Below are 13,209 nucleotides of genomic sequence, written 5' to 3'. Positions count from 1 at the left end.
AACAGATGGAAATGTTACAGGAAAGAAGAAAAAACCCAAAATCTACATGATACAGAAGGTCAACATAAAGCAAACGGTCAAATCTCAAAGTGATAAAATCAGACGTGATAATTTGTATCACGTAGTTACTAGCCTACAGCTGTATCCTAGGCAACTCTTCTGTTACAGGAGGACCATTGTAATACTGTGTTTGTCATGAAATCAAAATCGATACTTTAATTACAAATACATCAGTTGATACTTCATCTTCTACCATGAGGAGTGCACAGCTGAGTTTTAGTTGCAGTTCTTTTACTTTATAGGTTTCTGACAGAACTGTAAGTCATCTAGGTCTGAACAAAAAATTTAGTTCCAAGAAGCAATCCACAAACCTCAACCTAACCACTTAGCATACACTAGGTGATACCTGCTGGTTTTTTATTACAAAGTTTTTCAAGAAATTTGAAAATCTGATACTCTCTTGGCTGGATTGAGGTGGTAAGCACTGATTAGGATTCCTGTGGGTCACAAATTAGGCATCTATGTGGCTATACTTGTTCACCCTATTATGAGGAGAATCAACCAGAGAGCACTGAATCAAATGCCTTTCAAAGAAAAAATTACAAACCAAGACTGCTTTATGCATAATAACTCTCAGTTGCAGCTTTTTGACTTGGAAATTAAGTCCCTGAATTTCAGGCTTCCCTCACATCCACAGGGCTTAAGCCACTCTTTTGCTGTGTAGAATGTCTTTACAAAAAGTCCAAGGCTTAGGCATAGGCTACTAGCCTTGCTTCCTGCTGGAGTGACGACATTTTGCGGAAAGAGGAAGTTACTTAAAGCAGTACATGCTTAAGGAAGTATTTATGAAAAAATACATAAACAGCACTGCATGCCCGAATTCCTTCCAGCAGATGGCCTGGATTGTTAGGTTAAAGAGATAGCTTTTGAAGGTCTGTTTCTCTTTTGCAGATTAGTTTTGTATTCTCACCTGGTTAGACAGATTCTTGTCAGGCCTATGAGCAAGATTTACCCCTATGGGAGCCTGGGGTTTAGGACTATATATGCCATTAGATTTTACATTATTTACAGTATGTTACAGTTACATATAATAATGATGGACATTGAACTATACGGCTGACAAATTCATTTCAGAATAGCTTGAGGTACTGGATAATTTATCCATTCTATTCCTCTACTTTTAATATCTGACTTAGGGCTGGAAAGTAGACAGAATTTAATGGAATTTTATTTAATTTGATGAACTATTTCTAACTATTCAATTCCAAACCACCACATAGAGAAAAATTAATCTTTACTTTCTAGGTTCTATTTAGAATATTTGTTTGCACATAATAATCACAATTTGGACATAGTAATCACATACTAATCATTAATATGATTAAATAAATGTAATTCCCTTTCAAAAGCCTCCACATTGCTTTATCACTATGAGCTTTTCACATTGATATGTCACATTCATTGGACATTTCAAAAGAGAAATTAAATCCAAAAGAAATACCTTGGCTGTCTTTTTTCTGCATTAGTCATATATTTACATTTCAGCAATTTCAAGCACTGCTAAAACAAGTTCTGCATTTCAAATACCTTTCTTCTTAGGAGATTTTTTTGGAGAAAGCTTTTTGGAATCTTTGGTAGCTTTGCTTGATGGCTTTGAAGATTTCAGATTTAGCTGCTGATCTTCTTCTTCAGTTTCTCTAAACTCTATTTCAGCTGTTACCTTGACACCATAGTCACACATAGTAAAGTACATAGTATTAATACTGTGCAGGTACTGATTTAAATAGCTGATACTTTCTGAAAGTAGTTAAATAAAACAAAGGAGATATCATAGAATCACAGAATCATAGAATCAGCTAGGTTGAAAAAGACCCTTAAGATCAACAACTCCAACCTCTACCCCAGGACTGCAAAGTCCACCACTAAACCATGTCACTAAGGGCCTCCTCTACACAGTTTCTGAACACTTGCAGGGACAGTGATTCCACCACTTCCCTTGGAAGCCTGTTCCAATTCCTGACTACCATCTCAGTGAAGAAATTTTTCCTAATATCCAATTTAAACCTCTCATGGTGCAGCTTGATGCCATTACCTCTTGTCCTACCTCTTGTTACTTGGAAGAAGAGACAAGCCACCTCCTAACTCCATCCTCCTTTGAGGTTATAAGTACTGCTTAAGTTTTCTTTTCTCCAGACTAAACACTCTCAGTTCCCTCAGGCATTCCCCATCAGGCTTGTGCTCCAAACCCTTCATCAGCTTCATTGCCCTTCTATGGACCCACTCCAGCATCTCAGTTTCTGTCTTGTAGTGAGGGGCCAAGAACTGAACATATTACTTAATTAAATTGATTAATTTTTGATGAATCAAATAAAAGATTCTACAGCAAAAATGTAATACAGAGATAATGGTTTTAATTCTTATAACCCATTACCTGTACTTCAGGAAAAAGTGAGAAATGCAAGATCCAACAGTATTCAAAGCAAGACTGCAGTTACAGTGTAAGGGTGCAGTTATTTGCTTACTTTAAAATGATCAAAGAGAGAGGAAAGAAAAAGTGAACCTAGAAACCAACCATTTGAAAAGCCAACTTAATTTACTTTTAGCTATATATAAAAACCAATGTAACTATAGCCTCTGAAGTTGTGAAAGGTTTGAGCAAACACTGCATCATAGAATAAAACTTGTCCCTCTTCTCGTGCTTCTATTGAGGGATAATGGGAGAATTTAACACGGAAGAAGCAGACATATAAAGTCAACATTCAAAGTATTTCAGTAATGGAATGATTGGGACAGTTATAAATAGAGGTGCTGATAATACACAATTCCAACATTTTCCTCTTAGAAACACAAATATATTTAATGGAAATATCAGTGGTGGAGCAAGAGGCTTGAAATCAAGATATACAGCAAGAAGGCTGTGTGTTTAGGCTGCCTACTGAATGGGAGGCTTTCAGAGTCTGATGCAGAAATATTTCAGTAAATACATGTAAAATGTAAAAACACTCCTACCATATTTGATACTGTTGTTGCTGCTGTTTGCCATGTATCAGTAATAAGACTTCCATCTTTTCTAACAGTAGCCACTGCATTTTCAGAATTATCATCCTTAGCACTCTTCTGCAGAGAACCCTTGCTTTTTGACTTGGTAATAAGTACTTCTGGTACAGGCATTTTAAAAGAAACTAGAGGAATCCTTAAAAATTAAATATAAGGCATTACTCATACTCCCTTTATCAAAAAAGTGTTTATTTATAACAACATTGGAGAATATGCTAAAAGAATAAGAATGCTATTTTGAAAATTTGCCATACCAACAAAAAAGGGATGAACTTCCTTATGACTAAAAGTAGTTAAAGATGTGGATGACAAGAAAACTGTCTAGTTTAACTACAGAAGCAAAGGAATAGTAATAGATGGATAAAACTACGCCAAATTATTTTCTGATCTGCTGATATATTCCACATGGGCTAGAAGCACAATCTCATTACTCAGTTTCTAAATGAACTGCAAGCATTTTAAAAAAGCAGGTGTCATTATTGACAGCATTTTTTATACTGTGAAATTGTTTGATGGTATTGCTTTAACTTTTAATATAGCATGCATCTTTGAAAACTCCTTTGATTTATATTTTTCATTACATAACCATTTAATTACTTATTTTTAAACCTTTTAAAGTTCTGTAATAATATTTAACTTACTTATGAGAAGATCATGCTGAAAATTATCAGCAACACAGAAGGAAGTAGAAAAATTTTCTACACCAGATCTCTTACTGAGGCAGCTTTTAAAATGTTTCATAATTCTGAGATGCATTAATGAAAATTACATAGGTAAATCAGTAAAAAATCTATGAACTAAACATATACGACGATTCAAGACTCATGAATTGACTATAATCCCTACTTAAAAATTCTTATTTCCCATCCTTTATAATACACACACATGTATCTCCCCATACACCCACAAAACTATCAGTACATTATATTTGTCGATATTTGTATAATTTTAATAATGTTTTTCTACCTTCTTGAGTTGTTTTGATCTTCTTTTTGCTCTAAATCCACAATATCTAGCAATGGGATCCTGGTAAAATCTTGACTGTACTCTGTTGGGATTTTTCCTTCCATTGCTCTATAATAATCATGAAGAAGTCTCTTTGTATCTTGAAAACGATCTACTTCAACCTCAAAAAAAAAAAAAAAGAAAGATAGAAATACTGCAATTCAAAACACAACAGGACAAACTTCTGTTACATTTTTAAATACACAATAGTAGAAGCAATTCTAAATCTTAAGAGTGTGAGGGACTGAAACAAACATAACCCTATCTGAAAATTTATAGTGTATCCAAAATATTTTTATTGGCATCTATAATGTCTTCACACTGGTAGTTTTAAGAATTAATAAAACTCTTAGTTGCTAGAACAGGAAAAATATTTACAAAAATAATGTTTGATGCATTACATTTGATTAAAACATATTTTTCTGTATATATTTCTATAGTAGTAAGTATGCTAACATCAATAAATTATATAGATCTTTCTGTTCAAAAGAAACAAAATCCTTAATAGCAAAACATACAAAGGGTTAAACGATGGAGAAAATTTTAAAAGCAATAGAGTTTTTCTGGACCAAAGAAATCAACAGACTTTACACACATAAGTGTCTTGAAGATCTTTAAATGAATCATCTTGGAAGAAGATTCAAAAAACATTTCACACCTGTCAGGTTTTGATTTATTGATACAGTATGGTGTTAGCTTCTAACTGACAAAACAGTGCTAAATATTCATGGGAAAATGCACAAAACCACATTCACAAAACGAAGGATAAAACCTTTGTGGTGTAAACCAGCACTTATCCATAAATTAAGGAGAAAATATCTTCTAGTATAATTGTGTGTACACAGAAAGGTGGAAAGAAATCTGATAAACGGCATTTATAAAAATCTATGTGTTCACACAGTAACAAAAGACACCTGGGGAATATATGTAACTTCCCACAGAAAAACCCACAGATGGAGAGCTCAACACCAAAGCAGCCTATTTTTGGCTGTTGCTCAAACAAAACCATAACTAAAGATTTAGTTATTAGAGTCTTAGTTCTGTCATTTTAGCATTAATAGTTCCTTTATTTTATGTAGTATATACTAAGTAAAGAAATTAAAACTGCTTTCCTTTGCATTTTTCTTTATTAAACTTCTATATGTTTAATACCTGCATTTGTAATTTTAAATGGTTAGTCTGCATATTCACACAAGTCAGATCAAATTAGATTCACAGTGAATCTACTCTGGGCCACATCATACGTGTCCACAAAATTCTGCTACAAGAGAATTAGGATTCCAAAATTATATAAGAATATAAAAGAAGAAAAATAAAAGATTTAAGCTCAGCAATATTGCTTTTGGCTCCCTTATGCATATAATTCAAGATACATTTTTAAATACTTGGTCCTATAAATATTGTAATTACAGAATGAATATGGTTTAGTCAGCAGTTACTTGATATTTTGACATCTCTTAAGTTGGTGGCCTGAAGTCTTTATTTAGGGTGTTATTTAGACTCTTAGGAAATAGAGTTAATAATTTCTTTACGCTAGCAACTGACTACTACAGAAATGTTACTTGAATTACCACAACACTCATGAGATAAGAGAGTGGTTCCCTTGTTTATCAAAAATAACACTGAGAATTAAAGGGCAGGAAGCCCACCCTAAGATGCTTAGGCCTGATTTTTCAGCTAAAGTAGCTTCATATGGTATGTGTTTAAAGTATTGTTTTCATTGTCTTATTTAAAATTGCCAAAACTTTCACGCAATGGTCACTGAGTTTACAGAAAAGTCTGTTTAGTCTAGACTGATCTATTCCAGTTCAGTTCAGCCCTAAACTGAATTTATGCACTTAGAACAGCAGTCACAGGGAAATCTTACTTTACTTCAGGACCTGAAGTAATCCACATCAGGCTGAATGAGACGAAGGACTTCATGTGGGTGAGGGGAGAGCCAACTAATTGAAGATGGTCTCTTGAAAACTTTAAGTTAGAGATGTGAAAGCTGGGTCATACTGGAACAGGTTTTCTTAAGAGCAACAAATGACATCACATAATCAAAACCATTCCTTGCCTTTTTTTTTTTTTTTTTCAGTCTGTAGGTAAAATTTCAAGCCACATTGTTAAAGTTACAATAATTTTGTGATAAACAGCTTATCCTTCTGTGGTTGTATTGACATCTACTCTTAATTTACATATATGTTACAAAACTCAGATGACTTGCTGGACTGATAAAACCGCAAAAATAACACTATACACTACCAATTAAAAGTTTGAAGGCTCGGACTAAAACAGTAGTGTTTTTCTTAACCTTCTCTGCCTTCCAAACAGTTAAATGTATGAATGTCTGCGTTTTGTCTTTTAGCTTTCTAGATATCAATTCAGAGGGGGCTTGAACATTTGCTTATCTAATTCTCCATCCCTCACTTATTTGGATCCAACCATATGAAATTGCTTTGCATCTTACTTAAGTCCTCCAAACCTGTCATTGTCCTCACCCACTGCAGACTCCATAGCAGATCCATACCTGCATAAGTGATAAGAAATGGTTCACTGCAATCCCCCTATGATCTGGTAACCAGCCATCATTCATGATATCAGTACGTTCCTGCTCTGCTTCTTCCCTTCTGTTATCACAGATATCCCAAAGAAGATCTCTTAGGTCCTAAAACACAAAATCAAATATGAGAAATAACTATGAAAGAAAACTTAAACACCTTTTTCATGTTTATTATTAAAAATTAATATTTTTGCCTGTGCATAAGGCATCTTCCCATTTGGGGCTTTTTCTTTATCGTTATAAATGTGAAAGACTGATCAACAAGTCATGCTTACAGAAAGCTGTCAGAAAGTAGCTTTACAAATGTGCCAGAGAGAATAATACAAAGGTATGAGATGAATGCATAAGCTGTTTTGCTTTCCTCAGGCAGAGATCTATCCAAGCTAGACAAAGATACAAGAATATGAATAGCTAAGCTCTCAACTGCACCAATGATTTCCCACTTGAATTGTTTTCTAACTAATACACTTATAAGAAGAACACTGAAAGGCGAATAAATACTACAAAAATTCTGAGTATGTCAGAGTTTCAGTATTCTTCCAATTAATTTGGATAAGTTCATGCAATTTTTTCTTCACTTTCTTCATAACTAAGGGCTCTTTAACCAGTAAACTAGATCTAATAGCAGCATTATGTAGCTTACTGACAGCACTGAAGATCTATTAAGCATACAACACGCATGCAACCATTCTGTTCCTCACTGCCATCCCTGCATGGAAATGGTGTGACAGACTTCTGTGTAGTAAGAGGCAGCAGGAAGAGTGTTAAATGGATCGGCTTCCTTGTAATAAGGTGGTGAAGAAAAAAAGAAGAAATGGATGCATGTGTCCTTTTCTACCTGGAGCAAGACAAGTAGTGGGGCCTAACCCATAGTGACTGACTATGCTGGGTGGTAGCAATGGAGTAAGAGAGAAATTGGAGAAATTACTGAAAGACAGCATAATAGAGATGGGCTGCTCAAGCGTATTTTATCAACAGTGATTCTGAGGCTGGACCATGATCCCAAAGCCCTGGATGCCCTTTAGGCTGTAGGCCTTTGAGGAATTTTTCACACATCACAAAATGGGGTGGATTTTTATATTTTCCAGCTGATATCAGAAAAATTTGCTTTTCAGGATTCACAGCTGGCAGCTTCCAACTCAGACAACGTAAGAAGGACAAGGAACTGTTGGAACAAGTCCAGAGGAGGACCACGAGGATGATCAGGGGACTGGAGCACCTCCCGTATGAAAATAGGCTGAGAAAGTTGGGGCTGTTCAGCCTGGAGAAGAGAAGGCTGCATGGAGACCTCATAGCAGCCTTCCAGTATCTGAAGGGGGGTTATAGGGATGCTGGGGAGGGACTCTTCATTAGGGACTGTAGTGACAGGGCAAGGGTTAACGGGTTAAAACTTAAACAGGGTAAGTTCAGGTTAGGTATAAGGAAGAAATTCTTTACTGTGAGAGTGGTGAGGCACTGGAATGGGCTGCCCAGGGACGTTGTGAATGCTCCATCCCTGGCGGTGTTCAAGGCCAGGTTGGACAGAGCCTTGAGTGACATGGTTTAGTGTGAGGTGTCCCTGCCCACGGCAAGGGGGTTGGAACTAGATGGTCTTAAGGTCCTTTCTACCCCTAACTATTCTATGATTCTATACGCAATGAAATAATATTTTAACATTTACCATTTACTTACAGTAACTCTTTGGTGTAGTTCTGCTTTTGCTTCCTCATCTTCTCGCAGGTCATCAGCAATTGAATTAAAATCTGATTGCCACAGAGATACAAACTCCTGCTTAAGATCAGGATGCTTCAAATAATCCTGGAATTTTTTTCTGTAAATTATGGTAAAAATGATTTTGGAGTTAAAAGATGCATGCTTAAGGGAAATACTAATATTACTGTAATTAGCTACTATTTCTACTTACCTAACATCTGCTAAGTAATAAATCACTGAATGCTGTTCATCCCTTAGACATCTAAGTATACTTTTGATGGTATTCATATACGTATTTTCTACCATTTCCCAGTAAGGTACTAAAAAATCAGGTATCTCCTGTGAATTTTAAAAAAAAATAAAAATTAATCAATATATTTCTTGGTAACCCATTTAACTGTAGCATTAGCAAATATAAGAAGATAATCTCATGAAATCATATTACAGTTTTTCTTTGCTGTGTATTTTTTATGATTTACAACTGTTTATAACTGATTATAGACACTGTACCAACATATAGTTAATCCGTGGATTTATTTGGAAAAAAGTGGCAGTACTCAAAATAAATGGGAAATTCCAGCAGAATATTCTAATATCTGTGGTTTTGGAAATGCTCAAAAACTAAGTGAAGATCTTAAGTGAGCACTTCAGCATCAAAATTTGCTAAAATTGATAAAAACCTAAACCAACTGTCTATAGAGTTGCAAAAGTGACATTTGACTGACTGACTGTCATGAAATACAAAATAAAGCCCATGGCTAGAGGAAATGCAACATATATGAGGTTGTTGCTGTCATGAAGGCAAAACTGGTAAATGTTAAGAAAAGAGTTACAGAACAAAATACAAAGCAACATTAAGCAGCCTTGAAATCTGCATCTCAAATACTTCACGCAGTCCCAGCTCCCTATCTCAAAAAATTTACAGCAGAACAGAGGGCAAGAAGCATGACTGAACATATGAACTGCCCACATGAGGTGAATTAAACAGATTATGACTGTATTGAAGAAGCAAAGAAACACTGAACTAAACAAAGATGTAATAGGTGTCTGTCGCATCTTGCATACCTTCAGAGGGTGATACAGAATTATTATTCGTTGTATGTCATGATCCAAGAAAATAGAATCACCAAATGACCCAGGCAAACAGCAGGTTTAAAGTGGAGAGACAAAAATTTTTTTTCCAGAATGAACATAATTATACAAGCTGTATCATGGAAACCAAAATGTAAATTGCTTCAAAAAAAAGCAACTAGACATAATCATGGAAGAATACTCTTCTGAGAGCTACTAAACACAAAGATGCAGATTTAAAATTATCTCAGGAAACCCCTAAATTTCAGATCACTGGAAACTAGGAAGATGTCCCAGGGGAAAACATGTCAGAAAAAAGTATCCTAGGAGAAAGATCAGTGCACACTTTCTCCATTCTTACATTCTTTCTAAGAGATTCACAACTGGCCCTTGTCAGAGACAGGAAACTGATCTAGTAACACTGTTAGTATTTCATAGTATTAAAAAGTATCACTAGTTTGGCATCTATGTGCTATTGTTCATCATTGTGAAGAATTTAGGAAAAAAATCAACATTTTAAAGTGTGTTTCCTTATTTCATATATTTTAGTAGCAACTGTTATTTGTATTTTAAAATATTTATAATACAGTACTAGTGTACCTTTCATTGAAAAATATTGAAGAAAAGAACACAGACAAAAGATTCAGGTAGAATACACATAAAATACTGAGAAAAAAATATATACTTTGATATCTAAGACATTCAATCATAAATTAATGTACCTTGGGAAGTGGTTCATCTACATAAATCCATTCATCTGATCCTCGTTCAATTGGTGATGGTTCCACAAGAATAGGAGGAAGCAGGTCTTTTTGTGTATGAGTATCCGTATTACTTACGTCAACTGGTGAAATCTTCTTTTCTGGTGATATTTCTTTTGCACATCCTTGGTATATGAACATACAATTAGTACCTTCAAATGTATTTTAAGTATCAGTAAACAGAATTAGACATCTATGCTACTGACGAGTTCAAAATAATGGAACAGATTAAACATTTCATTACTTAGGTGTTGTTCATCAAGAAAGATAAAAATCAAGTCAGTGATGCCAAAGTTATAAAATCACTTTCCATTTAAGCTTATATTTTGCAGGACTGATACTTTTCTAAAACCAGCACTGTGAGGAAACCAGGAAGATAATGAATTATTATATATGCATATACATAACTAATTGTTTACCAGGTAAACCAAAGCCAGTGGTGGTGATACAATTCTGAGATTCATTGTAACTGTTATAATTTCAAGGACTACCTGCTTAATTAAAGAATGGTTGTAAACATAGCTTCTGTGCTAGACTTGGGAAACGGCAAATCAAGAAAAACAAACATTGAAGAAATAATAGATAAATTGAGCTAAATCTGGCCTAATATGGAAAATACACCTTACTCTGATCAGAAGCTAGGAAGTATGAAAGATGATGGATTGGGGAAAAGAGAGACAAAAAAGATCACATTAGAGAAAGAAACAAGTGGAAAACTAACGCTGCTAACCTATCACATAACAAAATAATACTGAATGTAATTAGCAGCTTGAGAGCGTGATTTAACCCTAAGATCTGAACTGATGTTGAGAAAGATACCAGCTTCTCCTCAGTGATCACAGAAGGATCCTACAACAACTAGATTTTTAAGTTAACATTAATTATCTGCTCAGAATCATGAGCATGAACTCTGGCCAGTTTTGCTGCTGCTTGAAAATACACAAAGAAAATAAATAGGCTTGCATTAAACCACTGTTGGAACAGCCTTGTCTTCTTGTTTGAAGGAAGCTTAATATTTAAAGAGTAGATCTGTTTTATTTTACTTTAAGTGTGATGAATCTGCCTCTGAAAAACAGTCTTGCTTCAATGGAAAAACTATCATTTTCCTGATTTAAATTTATAAAATGAATAAAACTGTTGACCACATAAAATATTTCAACTGCTTCAGCTTCTGCTAAATATTTTGCAATCTCTAGATTTAGCCTTACCATGTCCTCCCTGGAATGCTACGAATTAATATATATTCTCATAACTCTGTTCTGCCTATACAAACCTAATAGTGAAGGACAGCTTGGCATCTATTAACATAAATATAAAATCAGACATTATTAACTGACCACAGGGATTATTGCTCCACATGGAGTAAATAGTCTTTAAAGTACTTCTACAAGATAGCTGGTTTCTAACCAGAAATCTTCAATTCCATGTGTATCAATAGGAATTCTGCCATTGACTCCAGGGGAGCCAATGAACTGGAACTCCTTGTGTAGGAGTAGTGGTCTAAATTTTTACTGCTAGGACTGTTAGGAGTGCTTTTCAAGCTATTACAGGTTTTGTCTGTTTGTTTGTTTAGTGTTGTTTTTTGGGGGGTTTTTTGGGTGGTAGAAGACACATCAAGACTTTCCTGTAATAATTATGGAGAAAAAAACTGGTTATTCAGAAGTCTACTAATTGCAGCTTATTTGATGTATCTTTTCTCTTGGGTATGTCATCATTTTTCCTTTCTTTAGGTGGTTCTTTCTTTTTGAATGATTAAAAGGAAAATTGGAATAAAGATTCACCAAAACACATGTCAAAAACACTCCAAGTTATCCATGTTTTTAAGCTGATGATGATAGATGAATATATGTTGATAAAAGGGTTGTGATCAACGGTTCAGTGTCCAGCTGGAGACCAGTAATGAGTGGTGTCTCAGGAATCAGTCTTGGGACCAGTCTTGTTCAACATCTTTGTCGGTGACATGGACAGTGGGATTCAGTGCGCCCTCAGCAAGTTTGCCGATGACACCAAGCTGTGTGGTTCAGTTGATACATTGGAGGGAAGGAATGCCATCCAGAGGGACTTTGACATGCTTGTGAGGTGAGCTGATGCCAACCTTATGAGGTTTAACCATGCCAAGTGCAAGTCCTACACCTGGGTCAGAGCAATCCCAGTCACAGCTACAGGTTGGGCAGACAAGGGATTCAGAGCAGCCCTGCAGAAAAGGACTTGGGGGTGTCGGTCGAAGAAAAAATGAACATGAGCCAGCAGTGTGTGCTCGCAGCCCAGAAAGCCAACCGTACCCTGGGCTGCATCAAAAGGAGCGTGACCAGCAGGTCGAAGGTGATCCTGCCCCTCTACTCTGCTCTTGTGAGAACTCACTTGGAGCATTGTGTACAGTTCTGGTGTCCTCAACATAAAAAGGACATGGAACTGTTGGAACAAGTCCAGAGGAGGGCCATGAGGATGATCAGGGGACTGGAGCACCTCCAGTGTGAAGATAGGCTGAGAAAGTTGGGGCTGTTCAGCCTGGAGAAGAGAAGGCTGCATGGAGACCTCATAGCAGCCTTCCAGTATCTGAAGGGGGCCTACAAGGGTGCTGGGGAGGGACTCTTCATCAGGGACTGTAGTGACAGGACAAGGGGTAACAGGTTCAAACTTAAATGGGGGAAGTTCAGATTGAATATAAGGAAGAAATTCTTTACTGAGAGGGTGGTGAGGCACTGGAATGGGTTGCCCAGCAAAGCTGTGAAGGCTCCATCCCTGGTGGTGCTCAAGGCCAGGTTGGACAGAGCCTTAGGTGGCATGGTTTAGTGTGAGGTGTCCCTGCCCCTGGCAGGGGGCTTGGAACTAGATGATCTTAATTTCCAACCTTAACTATTCTATGATTCTATCTTCAGGTCCTTTCCAACCCTAACTATTCTATGATTCTATGATACTATAATGACAAGGCAGTCATTATCAACTTTCTTACACCATTATGCTATCTCATATGGTGAAGATGCTAGCTGTAATATCTAAACCAGAAAGAAAGGACTGAATTCAGTAATCTTTTATTAATTTAAATAAATAAAATTGACACTATCTATTTTTTTTCTC

At 35.9% G+C, this 13,209-nt stretch overlaps 1 protein-coding gene across 1 annotated transcript in view; it reads right to left on the bottom strand.

The window, feature by feature from the left end:
* The window catches only part of SPEF2 (sperm flagellar 2), a gene marked incomplete at both ends in the record, with an annotated part of 63,478 nt that overhangs the window by 15,563 nt on the left and 34,706 nt on the right, over positions 1–13,209 (bottom strand). Inside the window, 7 exons of the mRNA XM_080638263.1 lie at positions 1,588–1,720; positions 3,010–3,193; positions 4,024–4,184; positions 6,575–6,712; positions 8,279–8,417; positions 8,511–8,638; positions 10,093–10,256. Of these exons, the coding sequence (XP_080494389.1) occupies positions 1,588–1,720; positions 3,010–3,193; positions 4,024–4,184; positions 6,575–6,712; positions 8,279–8,417; positions 8,511–8,638; positions 10,093–10,256 (1,047 nt within the window). The remainder of the gene's footprint in view (positions 1–1,587; positions 1,721–3,009; positions 3,194–4,023; positions 4,185–6,574; positions 6,713–8,278; positions 8,418–8,510; positions 8,639–10,092; positions 10,257–13,209) is intronic.

The sequence above is a fragment of the Psittacula echo genome, assembly GCF_963264785.1.
Source record: "Psittacula echo genome assembly, chromosome: Z".
In the NCBI taxonomy this organism is placed as follows: domain Eukaryota; kingdom Metazoa; phylum Chordata; class Aves; order Psittaciformes; family Psittacidae; genus Psittacula; species Psittacula echo.
The sequence above is the reverse complement of the archived record's forward strand: the minus strand, read 5'-3'. Positions and strand labels throughout refer to the sequence as shown.